The 20,407-nt window shown below is 42.7% G+C and overlaps 1 protein-coding gene across 1 annotated transcript; it reads left to right on the forward strand.

Annotated features, from left to right (window-relative positions):
* Positions 1-1,506: 1,506 nt before the first annotated feature.
* Positions 1,507-18,990, forward strand: LOC144517319 (Krueppel-like factor 15). The gene is made up of 3 exons (XM_078249389.1): positions 1,507-1,795; positions 2,910-4,347; positions 14,810-18,990. The coding sequence occupies exons 2-3, from the start codon at positions 3,125-3,127 to the stop codon at positions 14,976-14,978; spliced, it is 1,392 nt and encodes a 463-aa protein (XP_078105515.1). The 5' UTR covers positions 1,507-1,795; positions 2,910-3,124; the 3' UTR covers positions 14,979-18,990.
* Positions 18,991-20,407: the final 1,417 nt, after the last annotated feature.

Below are 20,407 nucleotides of genomic sequence, written 5' to 3' on the forward strand. Positions count from 1 at the left end.
AGCTACTTCCTCTAGGCGCTAATAAGTGTAAATGTGAGGTAGAAAAGTCGGCCACCTCGTAGCCAGCTGTGTGGATACACCAAGTTACAGAATAACAGACTCTGGGATCCGAATATTGGAGTAACCAAGCAAACAGCACGTTAAAAGAACAACTTGAAAATGCTTTTTGAAACACTTCCTGTCAAGCTCAACTGCTTCGCCCACATTTTTCCTGAGAGAGTGAGTTCATCTCTGCGTGAGGAAGTGTGGCTGTTGAGCCAGTGACAGGCATCTGGTGTTGTGTTGGAATCATGCTGGGACAGTAGAAGCTGCAGCAGAGACATGGAGAATATACATTTAAGGTCATTATTATTATTTTATTTTATTTTATTTTTATAAGACACACACACACACACACACACACACACACACACACACACACACACACACACACACACACACACACACACACACACACACACACACACACACACACACACACTCTCTTGACTTCCAGCTGTAGCTGCAGTTGACTCCAGTAGTGAGGTGCAGAGTCTTCCCCAGTTTAAAGTTAGCATGAGGAGGAGCTAATTGACCTGGTGTTATTAGCTTATTAAGGGTGTAATATAAAGAACTCTGCAGCTACGATAGCAAGCCAAGGCCTTATCAATGACCACAGGTGCTGAGGCCTTCTGTATGAGAGTGTGGTAGCTATCTGGTATATCTATCTGGAATGGAATAGCACTGTGGGACAGCAGCATACAGGAGATCTCAATGATCCAATGCAGACGGTATGGTATTGTGTAATGTTTTTTTTTTTCCTGTTTTAAAGGAGAAACCAGCTCTGTTTCAGTCTCAAGCGTGATTTCTGGTCCTGCGGAGGCTCCACGCAGAACTTTCTCCGTAGCCTTCGTAAGTGGCCTGAAGTTTATAGGTGTGTGTTGGTGTGTGCGTTGATCTCTTTAAGAGAATAGCAGGGCCGGCATGTGTGTGTATGTGTGTGTGTGTGTGTGTGTGTGTGTGTGTGTGGAGTGTGTGGTAGAGAGGTGACGTCAGGCTACGGTGTAGGGTCCGGCGTAGGTCAGTGTCTCTGCTTAGCTACGTACATAGCAACGGCGTAGATTTTACGCAGAAGCATAAATCATGCTTAAGGCTCCAGTTGGAATTTTACATTTTCTGAAAAAGATGTTCAGCATGAGATTGAAAGTGGAAGGTCGTGGATATAGATTACAAATGACATAATGTCATTGCCATGTCCTTGATTTTAACCTGTGCAAATAAATACAAGTCAAACCTAACTGGCTTGGACTTATAAACTGCTCTGTTGTAATCAGTCAGATCAATCAAAGAAATTCATTAAAAACATTAAACATAAGATGCTATGGATCTGTGTTTTTGCTTAATACAAACTGAGATCATTCAGGTTTTTAAAAAGCTGTTTAACTGTATTTCTGCTGATGAAAACATGAAGCCATCTGACCCACTTCATGTGGTTGTTATTTATCATGAAAACAGGTTTCAACCAGCTGCCTTCCTTCAGAGCTCCCACGTTGTTCCACGCAGCAGTGCCCGCCTCCATCCACCACAACCGACCAATGAGGCGGCAGAGCCGGGACGAGCCTTCAGCAGGATTCTTCACTACAGTAACCCCAGTCATGTGACGGCCATATAGTAGAACTCAGTCCGCGCTCACTCACACAGTCAGTCTGTGTGCACTGTGCAGTCGCTGCTGCATGGCCATCCTCCGGGCAATAGACGGATACAAACACTCCCCGCGCCTTTTGCATTGCGATCATATCTGCTTTGATTGATCAAGGTAAGACTGTAGTTTCTGTTATGTAATGATGGGTTCAGCGGTGCAGGGTGCGCTTGCATCTGCTCGGTGCCATATGCTGCAGCAGGCTGGACGAAAACATGTTTACGTTGAGAGCGGAGGCGCGCGCGCGCCTACTCACGCGTTCTGCACCGCGGGAGGGGACGGCCAGGAAAACAGCACACAGTCTTATGTTGTGAACTATTATGGGGTTCTGATTGTAACAACACAGTGCAGGCCTGCAGTAAATGACTTCATGTGGAATGACTTGGTTTGCTGCTTGCAGCTGCATGTGACGGATTACTAAGTTCTTCAACCCATGCTGCCTGCAAACGTTAACGGTGTTGAACAGTTAATGGTTATAGCCTACTTGTAATTATTATTATGTATGTAATAATGCATATAACATATGGAATTTTGTTGAGTTATAATTACAAATGCATGTAAGAATGTCGGCTATAACTCAGTCATTAGAAGAGATGACATCCAAGCTTTTCTCTCTACAAAGATGTAAATTCATTTGAAATGTCCCAGCAGCCCTAATGACTGATACCCTTTGTAAAATCTTTGTCTTGCCAACTTCAGAGGCAGGATGGGACAGATTTACTGCTCTTTAATCGTCCCGTAAACAAGCAGAGCAGGTAATTTATGCACACTGATCCTGGCTGCCCCATGCCAGTGTTTTCTGATAATGATGTTGACAGTTTTTTTTCTCTAGCTGGGTTTACTCTCGGTCACTCAGATCATGCAGGGGCCCCTAATAGGGAGGGTGGATAGAGGCAGGGGGGACTGTGTATGGCCAACACTCCCTGCTCCAGAAAAAAAAAAACTGTATTATGAAAACAAATGTGATGAACCATATACTCTCAGTGTTGTTGAGCCGTTTGTGTTATGTCATAAAGTTACTGTTTGACTGTGCTGTGTCAGTGATGTTGTCACGTGGCCACTCTTAAATAACAGTCAATAGTTCTGCAACTTGCAAGTCGAAAATACTACTATAAATAATACTAACTAGCATCTCTTTAAAGTCGGGCTCTGTCATTTTAAATGTGAGCAGTATGCACACGTGTGGTGAATATTAACAGACTTCTCACTGTCTCTGTTTGTTTCTATTTAGACACACTATATCCCTGCTGGTTTCGCGACACTTTTTCTACCCTGAGAGAAAACACCAGGTGTTTCACTATCTCACCAGAGTGGGAAGTGTGACCTTGGTGACCTGGGTTTGTTTGGCCTAACTTTCCCAGCAGCACAAGGAATAATTATCTTACAAATCATCCTAAACACAGACTCTGAGTCCAACAAGAGACAGCCGTTTGGCACTATCCAGGGATGGTAGATAACTCTCCAGTTAGCAAGGGGACTTTTCTTCCCTCCAGCGGCTCTCCACAGCCCTACTGGCTGTCTGACATGGTGACAGACCTGAGCTCCTACCAGGTGATGCCGTCACCGTTTTCGGAGGACGAATTGAGCGAGTCGTCCAGCCCCCGTTCCTGTTCCAGCCCGGACTCCCAGGTGCTCAGCTCCAGCTACGGCAGCAACTCTAGTGCTGAGAGCCAGGACAGCATTCTGGATCACCTGCTGTCCCAGGCGTCTTTAGGAGGTGCCAACAGTATGCTGGCAGGGTCTGAGGCACCTATAGCATTATCCACCTTCTTCTGGGACTCACGGAGAGATGAGCCCTCCAAACGCGAGCCCGTAAAGGAGGAACATTTTGACTTCCTGACCTGGTCCAATGTGGAGACAGAGGAACAACTTGTAGCGTCCTTCCAGCCCACACTGGAAGAGATTGAAGAATTCCTGGAGGAGAATATGGAGGTGGTAACAATGAAGCAGGAAATCCGAGAGGGTTGTCCGGGGTTGGGAGTGGGACTGGAAGAGGCTCATGGTCTAAAAGTTGGCTTGGAGTGGTGCACGGACACCTCCCCTGAGCCTAAGCTAGAGCCAGAGGCCAAGTGTGTAGACCACCTGGCCACTGCTGCCCCCAGTGAGACCAAAACTTCATCAGTTAACCACATGGATGAATCCAGCACAGGGGCCAATAAGGCATTAGCCAACAACACTTCATCAGCAGACAGTAGCACAAACAGTAGTGGGATGCCGGTCATCCTACAGATTCAGCCTCTTGAGATCAAGCAGGAGCCCACAGTAGCGCCTCTTACCCCAGTAGCCCAGCCTCCACCGCTTGCCCCAGCCTCAGACATCAAAATTGCACAGCTATTGGTCAACATCCAAGGTCAGACCTTTGCCCTGGTGCCCCACATCCTGCCCTCTCCCAGCCTTAATGTCTCCTCCAAGTTTGTCCGCATTGCTCCCATCCCCATTGCAGCCAAGCCTCTTGGGCTCGGGGATTGCTCAGCCAGCCAGGGCTCAGGGGTTCTTGTTGGAGGTCAAAAGTTCCAGAAGAACCCAGTGGCGGATCTTATCAAAATGCACAAATGCACTTTTCCTGGCTGCACCAAGATGTACACCAAGAGCAGCCACCTGAAGGCCCACCTGAGGAGGCACACGGGGGAAAAGCCCTTCGCCTGCAGCTGGCAGGGCTGTGGATGGAGGTGGGTACTGGTGAGGGAACTAACTGACTGAATGAATGAAAGTGTTTCTTTGTACATTTAAACATACAGCCCTAACAAAAAGAATGTACTCTTTCCCTTCAAAATGACCATAATTTAAAGTAAAAGCTACAGTGTTAAATTATGGTCATTTTGAAGGGTCTTACCTTACCAGATTAGACTCATATTTATGATGGTTATATAAGCTTGACTGGGCAATAACAGCAGACTCGAACATGCATCCAGGGTTTCCCGCAGCACTTTGCAGTTAAGGCGCCCGTCTTAGCAAGACGCGCCTGCTGCCTTAACTACGTCATCAAAAAAAAGAAAAAGTATTTGAGCGATTTCCGCCGTGTTACTCGGCATCCTGTTTTCTCCCTTTCATTCCAAACCACACAGTTGACAACCTGCAGGTGGAGCCGGTGGAGACAGGCTCGAACATACACGCCGCTGTGGACTTGTGTTAGTCTCGCAAGCGGTTTCAGGAAAGTGGCTGCATGTGTCTGACAATGCACAGAACATTAACCGGTACAAGCCTACAGCTGTCCGCGGACACGGAGTGCGGAAAGTGTGTCAGAGCCTCCCGGATGGTGAACTGAGACCGGAACTGTGACACTGGAACGGAGAACGGTTTCCTGCTTGTCGGTCAACGGTTAATGATTGGTTATTTAATTTCATTGTGCCAAAAATCACCACTTAAATACTAGCTTACTAGCTAATGAATTAGCCTGAGGTAAATGATAGCTATCAGTAAACAGAAGTGATATGGTGGCTGGCGTCTGGTGTGTGCGCCGGTGTTTGTGTGTGTACGTGTGTCGGCCCACCCCCGCGAAGCTCCGACCTGCAGATAGCAGAGGAGCAGAAGAAAGTAGCTGAACCTTTACCAACACAAATTTTCTGCGGGAAACCCTGTGCATCTGCGTGAATTAAAAGGGCTTAACCATCCATTTAGTGTAGCCTGTTTGGAAGCAGCAGTAATTATATGTCAGTGGGACATGTCTATGTGCTGTGTATGGTGTCATTTTGCTCAATGGAACCAAGTGTGGTGAAGAGTTTTGCCTGACACCTGAACTGACCTGTCTCTTTTGGGGTCATCTAGTAGCACTGGCAAGGGGACTTAAAGGGTCTTGAGAGCCAGACCCCCCACACCCTCCCAAAGCTCCAAGCAACTAAAAATGAGAGAAGCCGCTCTACAACATGAATGTCATTATTCCTAATAGGGTTCATTACCATAGAAGTAAGGCTTCACTGGGTTTCAGCAAAATGCTGCAGAAACGAGACAGTATACTCACAGTTATTCAATGATCTATAATAGTAAAAGCCGAGCAAAAACTATCCAAATGTTTAGTTTTTTACTAAGCAGCAAAGAAATCTTAATGGCTGTCATGCAGCCTCCCATGTAATAATTGGAATGTGATGCAGTGGCATTATAAACAGGTTTGCTTGCACAATCACACTTGTCAGACATATGTGCAAGAATAGCTGGGCTGTCTTTTTTTGAGGATGTAAACTAAATCTGGGACAAGCACGTGGGCTGCAGCCACATGGGCACCTCCTGTTGAGACTCGACAGCTGTGCAGTTGCTGGGGCTGTGTGTGTGTGTGTGTGTGTGTGTGTGTGTGTGTGTGTGTAATGGAGAAAGAAAAACTTGGATGAGGCAATTTCTTTGGTCATTACAGTAAGGGGCTTTTTACATTCAACAGTCTTAAAGTGTGTGTGTGTGTGTGTGTGTGTGTGTGTGTGTGTGTGTGTGTGTGTGTGTGTGTGTGTGTGTGTGTGTGCGTGCGTGCGTACATGTGTGTGTGTGTGTGTGAGACTTGAGCCCAGAGTTGCCAGATTTGAGCTGGCTGTTTTCCCGAGGACATCGGGTCAGACAGTGAGACTCAAACTGGTTAATTGAGTGCAACGTTTCACTTCCTCTTTAACTAGTGGTTCCTAACTGGTGGGGTAGAAGGATTTGGAATGGACATCATTTTAAACAGCACTTTTAAAGACTGTATGCTGCTGCACAGTAGGGATGAACGAGGGAGAACATATTAATTCAAATGACTTTAAACTCAACCCACGTAGCCTAATCCTAAACTGTGCTGTAAAATAGATTTAGATGTGGCTCTGTTCATTTGTGGGGCCTCCTCTGCTTCACTTGAGTGACTTCAGACACTATCCAAAAATCCCAAATGCTTCTTAGGTGGTTTCTCATGATTATTCACTCAGCACAGCTCGCTACTTTCCTCTATTGTGTTAACAAAGAGACCAGCAATTGCCCTGTCTACTGATAGGGCAACCGGGCATGTAGTCAGAGTGACAGAGCATTGTATTGAAGTATAAGGCACAGCCTGTGGTGCTTATACACTGCCTATACAAGTGCCTGTATGCCTATAGTGACTCTACAATTTTGAATTCAAACAAATCGTTACAGGTGCAATATTTCATTTTTTTCTTATTTAACTGTTAGTTTGAATTTCAAATTAAAAAGTGGTGGCCCTTCTGCATAGTGTCTGCACGTAGCAGAGACTGAGAGGATCTAGCCAAATGAAGCGTTTCACGGACTTAAGCGTAATTCTACCTTGGTTGAAAATGGGTTTTCTGCTCTGTATATGTTTAGCAGAATATCTGTTATTACCATTTTATAGTCATTAATCCAAGATTTACTGCTGATTTATAAGCCCTAATTGTAATACTTTGCTGTAAGAGATTTGTGAAGTGAGAGAAGTTATTTCAATATCTGGGATATTCCAAAGTCAAAGTCTGCATAGAAATGTCTGTACAAAAGATGTGAAACCCTGTTAGAAATCATACAGTTAAAACTCAGCTGTGTGCCTTGCTCTTAGTGAACTGAAGATAAAGACGACACTTTGTTTAAATCTGTTCATTTTCACATTCTGGGTCAATTTTGAATGAATTCAGCAACTATGGTGACTATAGTGTTCAATCTATCAATTTATCAATCAACTAATTTTATTTGTCACATAGAATTGATGTGGTACAATTCCAGTGAAATGTGTATAATTCATCATAGAATGTGTGTGTGTGTGTGTGTGTGTGTGGGGGGGGTGGATCACACATTTTGTTTACATACTTTGATCTCAGCAAGATGGCCGGATGGTCGCTCTTCTTCTGCATTTGATTGACGGTGACTCAAGATCAGGTGAGCAGGAATGGGATAGTATTTTATAGGGCTGGGACGATATGCTTTTGTCCCGATTTGATTCTTTCCCGATACATGGGTACCGATTTGATTAGTATTGGGATTTTCATTTATGATAGTATTGAGTATTGAGTATTGGGATTTTGTTTTACTCCTTTCACAAAAGCAAAAGTTGAATAATACACTTCTAGAGACAATATATCATGAGACATTTCTAAGAAGAATGACATGTCAGTCAGTCTGACATTTATTTACTTTGTAGAGAAGAACATAACATGGATTTTCTGCTTTCGCTCTGTTTTACTGGAAACAGATATGATGTAGTCGCCGTCAGCGGTACCATATAGCAGATGTCTAAAGCCTAAAGTCTTTGAGGGGCAAGTTCAAGTCAAGTCTCAAGTCTCTGGCCATCTGATCTATCCGTAACACTGTATTGTTAAATCTTATGAATTCAAAGCATGTCGGCTCCAGGTGGAGTAGGTAAGACTTATAAAACTAACTTTCTGTCATATTTGCTGAAACTGACCCTATGTTCGAGTAGAACTACATGAAGCGGGTAATTAACAAATAAATCTGGCTCCTCTGGCACCACCTACAGCCTGTAGTGCGATTTGCAAATATCCACAGCTCCCTGTTCAGATGCACCAATCAGGGCCAGGGGCGGTGTCTAACTGCGTGTCAATCACTGCTCATGCACACGCATTCATTCTCCCTTGTTTGGGGAGGGGCTTAGGAGTACGTTTTGGGCTTTAGCAGAAAGGGGGGAGGGACTGAGAAGTTATCGATGTTCAAATTTTTTTGCTAAGTCAAGGATCTTCACAATCCTACCTACAGCACCTTTAAGAGAGCTCAGTGCGTGTGTGTGTGTGTGTGTGTGTGTGTAGAAAGTGGGCAGAAGAGAGATAGAGAAAGAGGAAGCAGACGTGTAGATGCTACCGGAGCAGAGTTGGTGGAATAAGTTTAAGTTTTGTACACAGTGTGTGCGGTGTCCGAAATAAACCCCAGACTGAAAGCCAAGTTCATTCATTTGCTCACCAGAAATGGGATTTTAACCCCGACGTTATTCATTTTATAACGTCGGCCCTGGAGGTAACGAGTCTCCCCTGGTTTTCTGACCACAGTCGGAATCAAAGCAATCAGGAAAGGTTAACACATTAAACATTTTAAATTAAATAGCTGGTGCGCTCATCTGTTGACATTTCCGAATGCCTTCCTACAGTAGCTTAATAAAAGCGGGCTTTCCACACAAACAAACGTACATGTGTCATTAGTATGAGAAAAAAATGAGATTTTAACTGTGTCTGGCTCGGACATAAATATCTTAATGCCTGTCGGGCTCGGGTCGGGTTCGGTTACTGCTCTGTCAGACGCGGGCCGGGCTCGGACAGAAAAATGCAGCCCGATCCGCACTCTAAGTACGCTCAGTGAAACTGAGTCCAGCGCGAGGGAGATCCGACTCAGAGGAGAGAGGTTAGTGAGGCCAGCGTCTCCATGGCAGGTGACAGTGCGCACGGATCTGCTGCGCAACGCATGGTTGATAATGAAATAGTAAATAGGACTACAGTAACAGTGCAGAATTAAAACAGTCAAGACGGCCCAGTGTTTGGTGGACCGGGTACACCTTGTTCACTTAATAACCTACAAATCATCCACTGGATCAATTACGGATCACATGAGTTTGCCCACCCGACACAGCGTTTGTTCCTGGGGAGCTGGATCAGTGCGTCCCACCTCCTGTGCGCCATGGATGTCTGAGCCTCAGCAACTACTAACTATAAAGATACAATTTGCCTGTTCCCAGCATTAGCACAACACTTTGCGATGGTTAACTTGTTACCTGTGACGATATATGCTAAATGTAACGTCTCTTTCACATTGCAAGTGACTGACCTATCTAGGTGCGTTTTGAGATGCCTGATGAAGTTCGACATTGTTGATCCGGCATCATTTATGTTGGTGCCACACACCTTGCATGTAGCTGTTTGCTTACTGCCACTGTTTATGAAGTTATTGAAAGCAAAACTAATGACAAAAGGCACAACTCCGGGAGGACTTGGTGTCGCCATCGTCAATGTATTTTTTTTTTATATGTGCGTGCACATAAGGAATAATGCATGCGTAACATTGCACATTATGGCAAAGGGCAGGGGACATGCAGCTCGTCATACGTTTCCCCAACGTATATGATACGTATAAAAGAAAATAGAAATACATGATTAAATTTCGATTTAAAAAGCAATAATTGCATGAAAACAGGTTGTTGACGAGTCTCGAAACTGGAGTCCGAGTCAAGTCTGAAGTCTTTTGAAGTAAGCTGTGTGTGCGACTTAAGTCTCAGACTCGAGTCCCCATCTCTGCCGTATATACAAAAAATATTTAGGTGAATCATTGGTAAAAAAAACTACTAGTATTTTAATATTCCTGCTGTTACACCAGTCCTTATTGACCATAAACTATGTTGTGTTCCCAATTGCAATGACAAGCGTTGTGCTACAACCTTCTTCTCCATGGCAACAGCAGCTGAGGCTCATGGGTGTTGCATTCAGCCATTTTCTATACCAAGCACAGAACAGGAAAAGAAAACCTTGAAATGGGAATTGACTGTTGGGGGCAGTGGCTCCTCACACTTTGCCAGCCTATACTTATATTTCCTGAATATTTTCATTATATGAAGTTCCATTGAATGGGTGAAGTTAAGTTAGCCTGCATGTAAACCATTACTTAAAAAACAAGCAGATATATGAACCCTAGCACAAGACCACTTCTCTAAAAGCTCCACACACACTCAGTACTAAGACCTGTCACTCAGTAGCAAGTACTGACATGGTGTGTGTGTTTTTCATGTGCCTTGCATGTGTGCATTGATCTATGCATATGGTATGCTTACATTTACTTGCATGAACATGTTTGTTAAAAGTATCCCAGCCAGTGAGCTGGTATGTCATTTGGCTTCTACCTGCCGCAGCTTGCAGAAATTAGTCTTGGAGGAGCCTCGTCTTATAAACATCCAATCATTTATAAACCCTCCTTTTGCATGCAGGTACTGCATGATCAAAACTATCCCTTAAAAGCCTTGTGTTGGTCCATTTGACAATAGTACCAACCTGGCATCCAGCCACCAATCATGTACTGTGCTTGTAATGCTGTGTGCGTCCTAATACATAATAGGGGAGCTGCAGAAAGTTGTGCTGTAGTAATCCAGGCAGTGTGTTCCAACTAACAAAGGGCTCTTCTCTGTACACAAAAGGCAGGATGTAGTTTGGATGGGAGTGTATGTGAGAACCAGTGTGTGTGTGTGTGTGTGTGTGTGTGTGTGTGTGTGTGTGTATACGTGTGTGGACCACTGTATGTGATGGGCTAAATGAGGGGGCCGACCAAAGCAAAAAAAGTTGGGGAAATTGTGAAAGAAGCAGGCAAATGGATGAGGAGCAGAGAGTAAGTGAGATTCTTTTAAAGGAAAGACAGGAGAAAAGGCGCTGGTGGTGGTGGTGGTGGTATAGGGGGGTTGAGAGAGGCTGATAGAGGGGGAGAAAAAGCTGTTTCAGTTTTGCACACAATCACTTGAAGGGAGCAGCAGTGAGGAAGTGGATCGAACAAAGACAAAGTGTTGAATAGTTACCATGACTGTGAGCTAGGAACGTCCAGGCTGCCACGCTGCATGAAAGGGAAGAGAGGGATCAGTCAAGGTTCCTCACATAGACAGGGAGGAACAGGAAGGGAACGGCTCCATGGAAAGATGCACTGAGCGTGCTATATTCAAAATGTACAGGACAATGTATTCACATTTGTAGCAGGTTGTTTAGCTGGTCAGCTTAGCTCTTAATGTTGGGAGAACATTGACACCACAACCTTCTCATGTCCCTAGAGCTGTAGATCAGCAATACACTAAACACTCAATACCAGAGGTGGAAAGTAACGAAATACATTTACTCACGTTACTGTATTGAGTAGTTTTGTTGTGTATTTTGTATTTTTCAAGTAGTTTTTAAAATCGATATTTTAAAATGTACTTGATTACGTTTTGAGTGAAGTATTGTATACATTAGAAATCCCATCCGTTACTGAGTAAAAACAAAAAAAGTTAGACTAACGAAAACCGAAAGGAAGAAAAAAAATCGCACCCGGAACCACTACACCAGCATTCTTTTTTTTTTTTTTTGCGAACGTATGCAGCTTCTTCTTCTCTGGTTGCAAGTCGCAATCAAAAAGAAGTAGAATTAGAACTGCAATGTGTCAGACCCGTGGATGTATTGGTGAGCCACGAACTGAGCGGGAGACGTTAGTATGGACGTGAAAGAGGCAGCCTCTTTTAACCCCTACCTTGCAACACATGTATTTTGAAATATGTAGTGTGCAGTATAAACTAATTTAATTAAGGTCTTAGTTATAGGTCCTGACACGGGGCCCATGTACGATAAGTGCTTTGTCACATTCTGTGAGAGTAGACTTCAAGCTTTAGGGCACATTGAACATTAAAAACAGTTTCCCATCATGCACTGGGAAAAAGGTAGGTAGTCCCTCCTAGTTATAAACAATCATGTTGTGTCAGTTTTACTAATAACTTACAGCAACCTGACAGATTTATAAACTGATCAGTTTAGATTTTAAATAATGGCCTACAATGATTCAGCTTAGTTTGCTTCAGTGTTAGCACGGAACCATTCACTGAGCACTTCTATATTCATTTAGATACTATTCTAAATGTTATAACTGTCCAGTACACTGGAGTTTCGTGTTAAAGGGTAACTACCGTTTTTTTCTACCTGGATCCTATTTTCCTATGTTTTTGTGTCTAAGTGACTGATGTGAACAACAATCTTTGACATTGGTCCAGTATTAAGCGAGAGAACCAAGTCTTTCTGCAACCGGCCTTTAGTCACCTGCGACGACCGTGTACGGAAACTATCATAGACTTCAATGGTAGAAGCTCGCTCTAGCCATTCGCGGTTTCATGGGTACGGTAAACGTTTCTATGGTAACAGCGAGTTGGACCAATCAGAGACGTTGCTGTTACGCTTAGGATTGTGGGTAGTGTAGTTTTTCTCCATAAGATCGCGGATAAAACATGTTTTTCTTAAAACAAGGTTGATTTCATACAGACTTCTAGCTTCTACAGGAGCAGAAACTTTCGTTTCACAACCACGTACTTCGTGGTCAGTCTGCCTCGGAGGGTTTAGACATTATGGCTGATAATCTAAATCCTTATGGAGAAAGGGACTGTTGACCGGAAGTTCTGATTCCCTACTCCACGTTCCGGAAGCAGGAAGTGTAACATAAGCCTATTGTCCAGCTTGTATTTACCTTCACAAAAGTGCTTGTTTTGCCGCTGACTTACTCAGATTGTGTGTCTGACAACATTATGGAAAGGATTTCTAAGGAGGCCGACCTTTCTGTTAAAGAGTAAGATCCTTTTTTTAAACAAAAAAACATCCGTGAAATTGCGTTCGCTAAACCCACCAGAGTCCATGTAAATAAACAATAATTTTAGCATCGTAAATTACACTTCATTTAAAGTCGACGGAAACAAAATAAAACTATGAAAAGCCGTTTTGGTTCGTCTTTCCACTTTTCCAACCATCACGACTCTGGTTTTTGTTGAAATAAACACAGTTTACCGATTTACATGTGAAAATATGTTGGCTCTATACACGCTAAAAGTAGTGTTTTTTTAAATGGAGTCTGGTAGGTTTAGCGCTAGCGACTTCAGAGCTGTTTCTGGTTAAACAGAAAGGTCTCAAAGAGGTTTTAAAGGTCTATCTCTGTAGAGATCCTTTCCATAATGTTGTTAGACACTTAGAATAATAATATGAGTCTGTCAGCGGCAGAAACAGAACTTTTAGTGGACCAAACTGACGCTGAACATTTGCCCCATAGGGTTACATTGCAGCCCAGTCTGTGGCTGCTGGTTCAAAGATTGTTGTCCCTATCAGTCACTTACACACAAAACCATAGGAAAATAGGGTCCAGGTAAAAACACAGTAGTTACCCTTTAACAATCAGTCTGCAGTGAAGCCTTCTGTTTTTTTTAATCTGTTGTTTAACCATTTCACTAAAAGCACCTTTAGCTGACATGAAATAAGAAAGAAAATGGCTTCAAATTGTTTCAGTTGGAACTAAAAGTGAAAAAAACACACAAATCCTGTCTGTTTCTTTGATAATTTGTCATTGTTCCAAAGCAGATGTTGGAACGTCAGACTTCAGAGTGGCAGTGACAGTGTTACTGTACACACAATGACAACATCTATACAAAATACAACTGTTTGTAGATGCACACAGTTTACTGAGTGTAAGTGCATTATATGAAACATTGGATTCAACCCAAATCCATCCTGCGCTGATGATGCAGACTGCCGCATTACACTAGATAAATCCTGCGCATGCAACATGTGTTGGTTCACACTACTGTTTTTTTCAACCTGGATCCTATTTTCCTATGTTTTTGTGTCTAAGTAACTGATGTGAACAACAATCTTTGACATTGGTCCACTATTAAGCGAGATCGCTGCAGTCGGCAGCGGAGAAACAAGCTACAATGTAAGTTAATAGGGCAATTGTCCAGGTTGTATTTACCTTCACAAAAGTGCTTGTTTTGCCACTGAAAGGCTCAGATTAATATTCTGTGTCTGACAACGGTAGTTACCCTTTAATCAGCTTGTTTCTTTTTGACTAGCAATGGGTTATTGGAATGCTTTTATTGGCAGTGTCTTCCTGTACAAACTGCTGTCAGATGTTGCAACGTATTCATGTCTATAACTGCAGCAGCATTACTTTTGCTCCTAGCTCTAAGCTTGTTGTATCTACATATGACAGGTTTTTACTGCAGCTCCTTATGTGTTGCTGTTTAATTACAGGGTGCGATTGTATCGCTTCATCATCTTGTCAGGTCAGCAGAGCAACATCTGGGATGTAGAGCCTGGCAAGATCAACAGACAGTCTGTTTCAGAGAACTGCGTTGCTGGGAAGAAGCCTCGTAGTTGTCATCGCTGTGGCTCCAGCCAAGTAGCATATGCCTCACATGTTAACCCTGCTGCAATGCTTCACTTGTCCAAATGAGTTACAGGCAAATGAGTTGTAGCATCGACATGTGAAGCATTCTTGCTCATGACATATAATTACGCTGTGGTGCTCGGTGGGAACATTTATGGCCTTTGTGCAGCATTGTGTACGTGTTGGGAAAAACAGAGAGTTGCTGAAACTAAATAGAAAATAACAGCGCCAGACAAACCGCTAACGTAGGACTTCTATCAATCACAGGTCCACACCTCTGACTCTCTCCATTTGCCCTTGTCACATCTAAAACATTGCTTCTTCTTTCAGGTTTTCCCGGTCGGACGAGCTGTCTCGACATCGGCGTTCCCACTCAGGTGTCAAGCCTTACCAGTGTCCAGTTTGTGAGAAGAGGTTTGCCCGCAGTGACCACCTGTCAAAACACATCAAAGTCCACCGATTTCCACGAAACAGACGGACAGTTTGCTCAGCCAACTGACGCCCCGCTGGGATCACTGGGAATGCTGGGATCACTATCATACAGTCACAGGCCACGGAGGCATGGTCCGAGTGTGAATGTACGGGTGTGTGTGCAAATGTTTGCACCATCATCATGCCAGTTTGCATATGTGAGTGGAAGTCTGTGCAGTCTGTGATTGTTCTAATGTATTGTACAAGTAAACTGACACAGTTACCAGTCCCTCCAGGATTTCGCGATCACGCCAATTCACGCAAATTCAACCAATCACCGTGAATTTGGTGCGACTCGCAATTTTGACCAATCACCGCAATTTTTCTGCAAATTTGACCAATAACCTGAAGTTTCCCGCGACTTCAACCAATCCCAGCAATCCCAGTTGCACTCTGGCAGCCACTGACCAAGCGGGAGCGAGAATGGGTTGATCATTTCCTTGTTTCTGATATGAAGACGAGATGTGCCTGACTCTAACATCTCACATTTACCAACAAAACGTACAGCGAAAGACTGGGCAAAACATTTCAGACCGTCCTGCCAACCTGTATACATTTTAACATCAATGTATGCTGTAACAATTTTTCACTCCAAAGTCGCTAAAAGCTGCTGCTGTTTCAATCCTGTCGGCTCTCTGCAGCGGGCGGGGCTGCTCCGTTCCCCCCCCCACGACTGACGTGCACACACACACACACACACACACACACACACACACACACACACAGACACACAAACACACACGGTGGATGCAGGAAAAACCGGAGATGAGACGACACGATGACCTAAATTGAGGAAAGCTACGCTCGTTATTGTAAGTGCAAAGATAAGTTAAAGTCCAATAAGTACTTTATTAAACCGTATGAATGTGTGTCCCAGGTCAGGATTGGAAATTAACTAACAATGTAGCCTAAAGATCAACAAGCAACTGACACATATGTTCAAATACATTATTATTTTTTGTCTTAAATCCACCAGCCATTTTCATATTATACCAACATTTGCAGCATCCTGAGCCTTTTTTGTAAGGTTACTAGGAAATCTTAGCCCAGAGTAATTTTATTCTCACTAAAACAAGTTTCCTTTTTATTTTTAAAGAACTATACAAAAAATAATCACAACTTTTTTTGCAACTTTCACTGTCTCTCGCAACTTCATTGCAACAAACATACAAAAGACATCACAACTTTTATCGCAATTTTTTACAAAAGCACCCGCGAAATCAGGCATTTTGGGCTGCAACAATCTCAAAAAAAGGCCGCAAAATCCTGGAGGGAATGAGTTACCATCCTGTCTGTAATCAGCTGAAGGTAGTTGTTGCTGTTGCTGCTTTGGTATCCTGTACTCATTATGTTTGTTCTGTCCTTATCGCTTGCCACAGCACAAGATAAGATAAACTTATTTTCATTCAGTCTGGATTATGTGATAGCTTTGGTAATAGCCTTGCATGTCCATTCTACCTGGATCAAAACAACTGCCTTTTATCTTCCTAAAAGCTGCCAGTGTCTTGGACGTTCCTCATCTTATGCAATGTTTAGGATGTCAGAGGGAGTTCCCTCGGATCCTCATTAGCTACCAGAGTTACTGGTAGTTTCTCTTCCTGGGGTCCACAGAAGTTTCTCCCAGTGGGGTTTTCTCTGATAGCTTTGTCCTAGTTTTTGCTGCCGTGCACCACAGTTTGATCACAGCTGAAGAGTACCTTTAATATTCAAGTGGGCTTTGATCCACAGGGAGAGAAACCTCATGACCAACTACCTTGTTAAGCCTGCTGGGACATGAGGAGAATGGAAGAGAAACACAGGAAGTGAAATGCAACTAAAGTGTTAAGTGCACAGTGGTTGTTGAATTCTGATCAGTGTTTAATGACCGTTGTTGTTTTATGAAGCTGAGTCATGTGTATTTACTTGCTGGTTTTGATCTGTATCACTGTTGCCTTACTGTACCTCAGAATCCTTGTTGGAGAGCCAAATTGTTTGGGAAATCAGGTTCTTTAGTGATCCATATTTTAAAAGGGTGTTAAAGGGTAACTACTGTTTTTTTCAACCTACAGTATGTCCTATGTTTTTGTGTCTAAGTGGCTGATGGGAACAACAATCTTTGACATTGGTCGAGAATTAAAGCTACATTGTGTAAGAATTTCTCCCATCTAGCGGTGAAATTGTATATGAAAACCAACTGAATATTACTTTCTAGCCCCTCCCATTCCGAGTGCATTTTAACTCCTACGGTGGCTGTATTATTCCTAGAAGTACGACTTTGTCCGTGAGTGTTCCTTCTAGTGTAATAATAGTTTTACGTTATCAGCTATCAGGTTCCCAAACATATGCAAGCTAATGTTAGTAAAGTATCAGTGCTATCGTTATTCTGTATATTGTACGAGATTAATAGTTTAAGGCAATGTTTACAGCGTAGGAGAGAAGCAACGGAGGTTTGTGTTTTTTATTCTACGCGTACGAAAATACTTTGATTAGTTGGTGGAAGTAATTACACATGAATGAGCACATATTTGTGAAAGAACAAAGGGGTTTGGGGCGGCCTCTAGCTCACCCAGTATGAGCGTTCGCCCCATGTTGGCTGAGTCCTGCAGCAGCAGTTGTGATGGTTGGAAAAGTGGAAAGAAGACCCAAAACGGCTTTTCATAGTTTTATTTTGTTTCTGTCGACTTTGAACGAAGTGTATTTTACAATGCTAAAATTACTGTTTATTTACATGGAGTCTGGTGGGTTTAGCAAACTCAATTTTGCTGATGTTTTTATGTTTAAAAAAAGGATCTTACGCTTTAACAGAATGGTCGACTTCATTAGAAATCCTTTCCATAATGTTGTCAGACACTTAGAATATTAATCTGAGTCTGTCAGCGGCAAAACGAGCACTTTTGTGAAGGTAAATACAAGCTGGACAATTGTCCTATTAACTTACATTGTAGCTTGTTTTTCCGCAGCCGACTGCAGCGATCTTGCTTAAAGGTGGAGTAGGTAAGACTTAATAAAACTAACTTTCTGTCATATTTGCTGAAACTGACCCTATGTTCGGGTAGAACTACATGAAGCAGGTAATTTAAAAAAAATGTGGCTCCTCTGGCACCACCTACAGCCTTTTGTGCGATTTACGAAAATCCACCGCTCCCTGTTCAGATGCACCAATCGGGGCCAAGGGCGGTGTCTAACTGCGTGTCAATAGCTGCTCATGCACACACATTAATTCTCCCTTGTGGGGGGAGGGGCTTAGGAGTACGTTTTGGGCTTTAGCAGAAAGGGGGAAGGGACTGAGAAGTTGTCGATGAGAAGTTGAAATTTTTTGGCTAAGTCCTGGATCTTCGCAATCCTACCTACAGCACCTTTAATACTGGACCAGTGTCAAAGACGGTTGTTCCCATCAGTTAGACACAAAAACATAAAAAGATGTCATAGTATGGCTGATGTCAGTCAGTGTATAGCCACACAACTGAATGTCTCAATCTGCTATTATTTTTTGAACTATTATTTTACTGACGCCTTGACACAAAATCTGTCTCAACTCTGCTTTAGCTGTTACTGGAAACACGCTGACAGCCTTTGACCTCAGCTGGCACTTACGTTACTTTGATGTGACATCAATGGACACACTACACACCATGGTGCTGAACTACCAGGATGATGTACTTCTGGGAAATTTAGTCACAACATCCCTTTTGAGGCCATGACAGACTTTGTAATTGCGGTCAAACATTGTCTGCAATGCCGTCCATGTGTATCCATGTATGTAGGGTACACAACATTGTACATCATTACTTTTATTCAATTTTTGAATTTTGAATGCTTGTGTGAACACAGGTTTTTTTTATCGCATCCTATGAATGTCTGTAAATATGCAGGAGTGTACATTCACACAGAGACTATTCTGATACCATATCTTAAAACAAATCAGTGGCTGTGAAGATTTCTAGTGCAAACCCTTCATGTGTACATAACTTAGCGTTTCAGTACAAATGAATATATTCTATTTTTTTCTTTGTTCTATCCAAGATGCATTTACAAATAAAACTGAAAAGGATTTAACATGATCACTGTCTTCCGTGGGTCAATCCCTCATCCAGCGGCAACTGTTTCACTATTCTTGAGTACGTTTGTTATCCTCCATTTTCTTCCAGAGGCGAGACAATAAAGCCCAGGGTGTAATACACAAAACAGTAACAGCCAAATCTAAGTGGTCCCCCCCCCCTGTCTTTTAAAGCAGTCCTAGTAAACGATTTGATATCAGATAATCAAATTGATCTATTCTGTCTTAACGAAACATGGCTGTGCCATGAAGAATATGTTAATCTAAATGAATCCACTCCTCCCAGTCATAATAATACTCATATTCCTCGAGGTTCTGGCCAAGGAGGGGGAGTTGCAGCCATATTTGATTCAAGCCTGTTAATTAATCCTAAACCTAAACTAAATTATAACTTGTTGTTATAATAAATTGATCATGTTGTAGATGGTGCTACGGACGACTTTAGACTCTTGCTCCTCTCAAAAAGAAGATGATGAAGCAAAGGAAACTAGCACCTTGGTATAACTCCCAAACTTAAAACAAATCTTGCGAAAACTTGAAAGTAAATGGCCTCAGAAATGCCAGATCAGCCTATTACTCATCACTAATAGAAGAAAATAAGAACAACCCAAGGTTTCTTTTCAGCACTGTAGCCAGGCTGACAGAGAGTCACAGCTCTATTGAGCCATCTATTCCTATAGCTTTGAGTAGTGACGACTTCATGAACTTCTTTAATGATAAAATTATAATAATTAGAAATAAAATTCATCACGTCTTGCCCTCAACTTCTAACGGTTCACCTTTAAACGTAGGACCACTAGAAAGAATGACAAGACCTGACATATACTTTGATTGCTTTTATCCTATAGACCTTCAACAATTAATGCTAAATATTTAGATTAGATTAGATTCAACTTTATTGTCATTGCACAAGTAAGGACAACCAGTACAACAAAATGCATTTGAACATCTAACCAGTAGTGCAATCATTAAAAGTGCTTTTTCTTTATAGCAGTGCTTAAAAAAGACATAAAACACAAAATTCAGTATGATCATAATAGTCCATTATTGAAGTGCATTAGCAAATAAAGTGCATAGAGTTCTGAGAAATCAAACAGTCCATAGTCCATATAATAGTAGAGACAGAATGCAGTATGATCATATATAGTGCATTGTTGAGGTGCATTAATAAAGTGCATAGTGATCAGAGGTAGTCAGACAGTCCATTGTCCATGTGCAAAAGGAGAGGGCAGGGGCGCAGGGGCTAGTGTTGGGTCTTGGTGTTGAGCAGTGTTACGGTGTTGTGAAAAAAGCTGTTACTGAGCCTGCTGGTGTGACTCCTAAGGCTCCTGTAACGTCTACCAGACAGGAGGATGGAGAACAGTCCATGATGATATTGTGTGCACATCGCAGACACCATGAGTGATGAAGGTCTGTGATGG

Source organism: Sander vitreus, chromosome 4 (assembly GCF_031162955.1).
Source record: "Sander vitreus isolate 19-12246 chromosome 4, sanVit1, whole genome shotgun sequence".
NCBI classification, from domain to species: Eukaryota; Metazoa; Chordata; class Actinopteri; order Perciformes; family Percidae; genus Sander; species Sander vitreus.

Excerpts from the sequence above, each read along its gene's own strand:
- LOC144517319 (XM_078249389.1), top strand. The coding sequence starts at position 3,125 with ATGGTAGATAACTCTCCAGTTAGCAAGGGGACTTTTCTTCCCTCCAGC. Across the intron at positions 4,348-14,809 it reads TGGCAGGGCTGTGGATGGAG|GTTTTCCCGGTCGGACGAGC; the intron begins GTGGGTACTGGT and ends TTCTTCTTTCAG.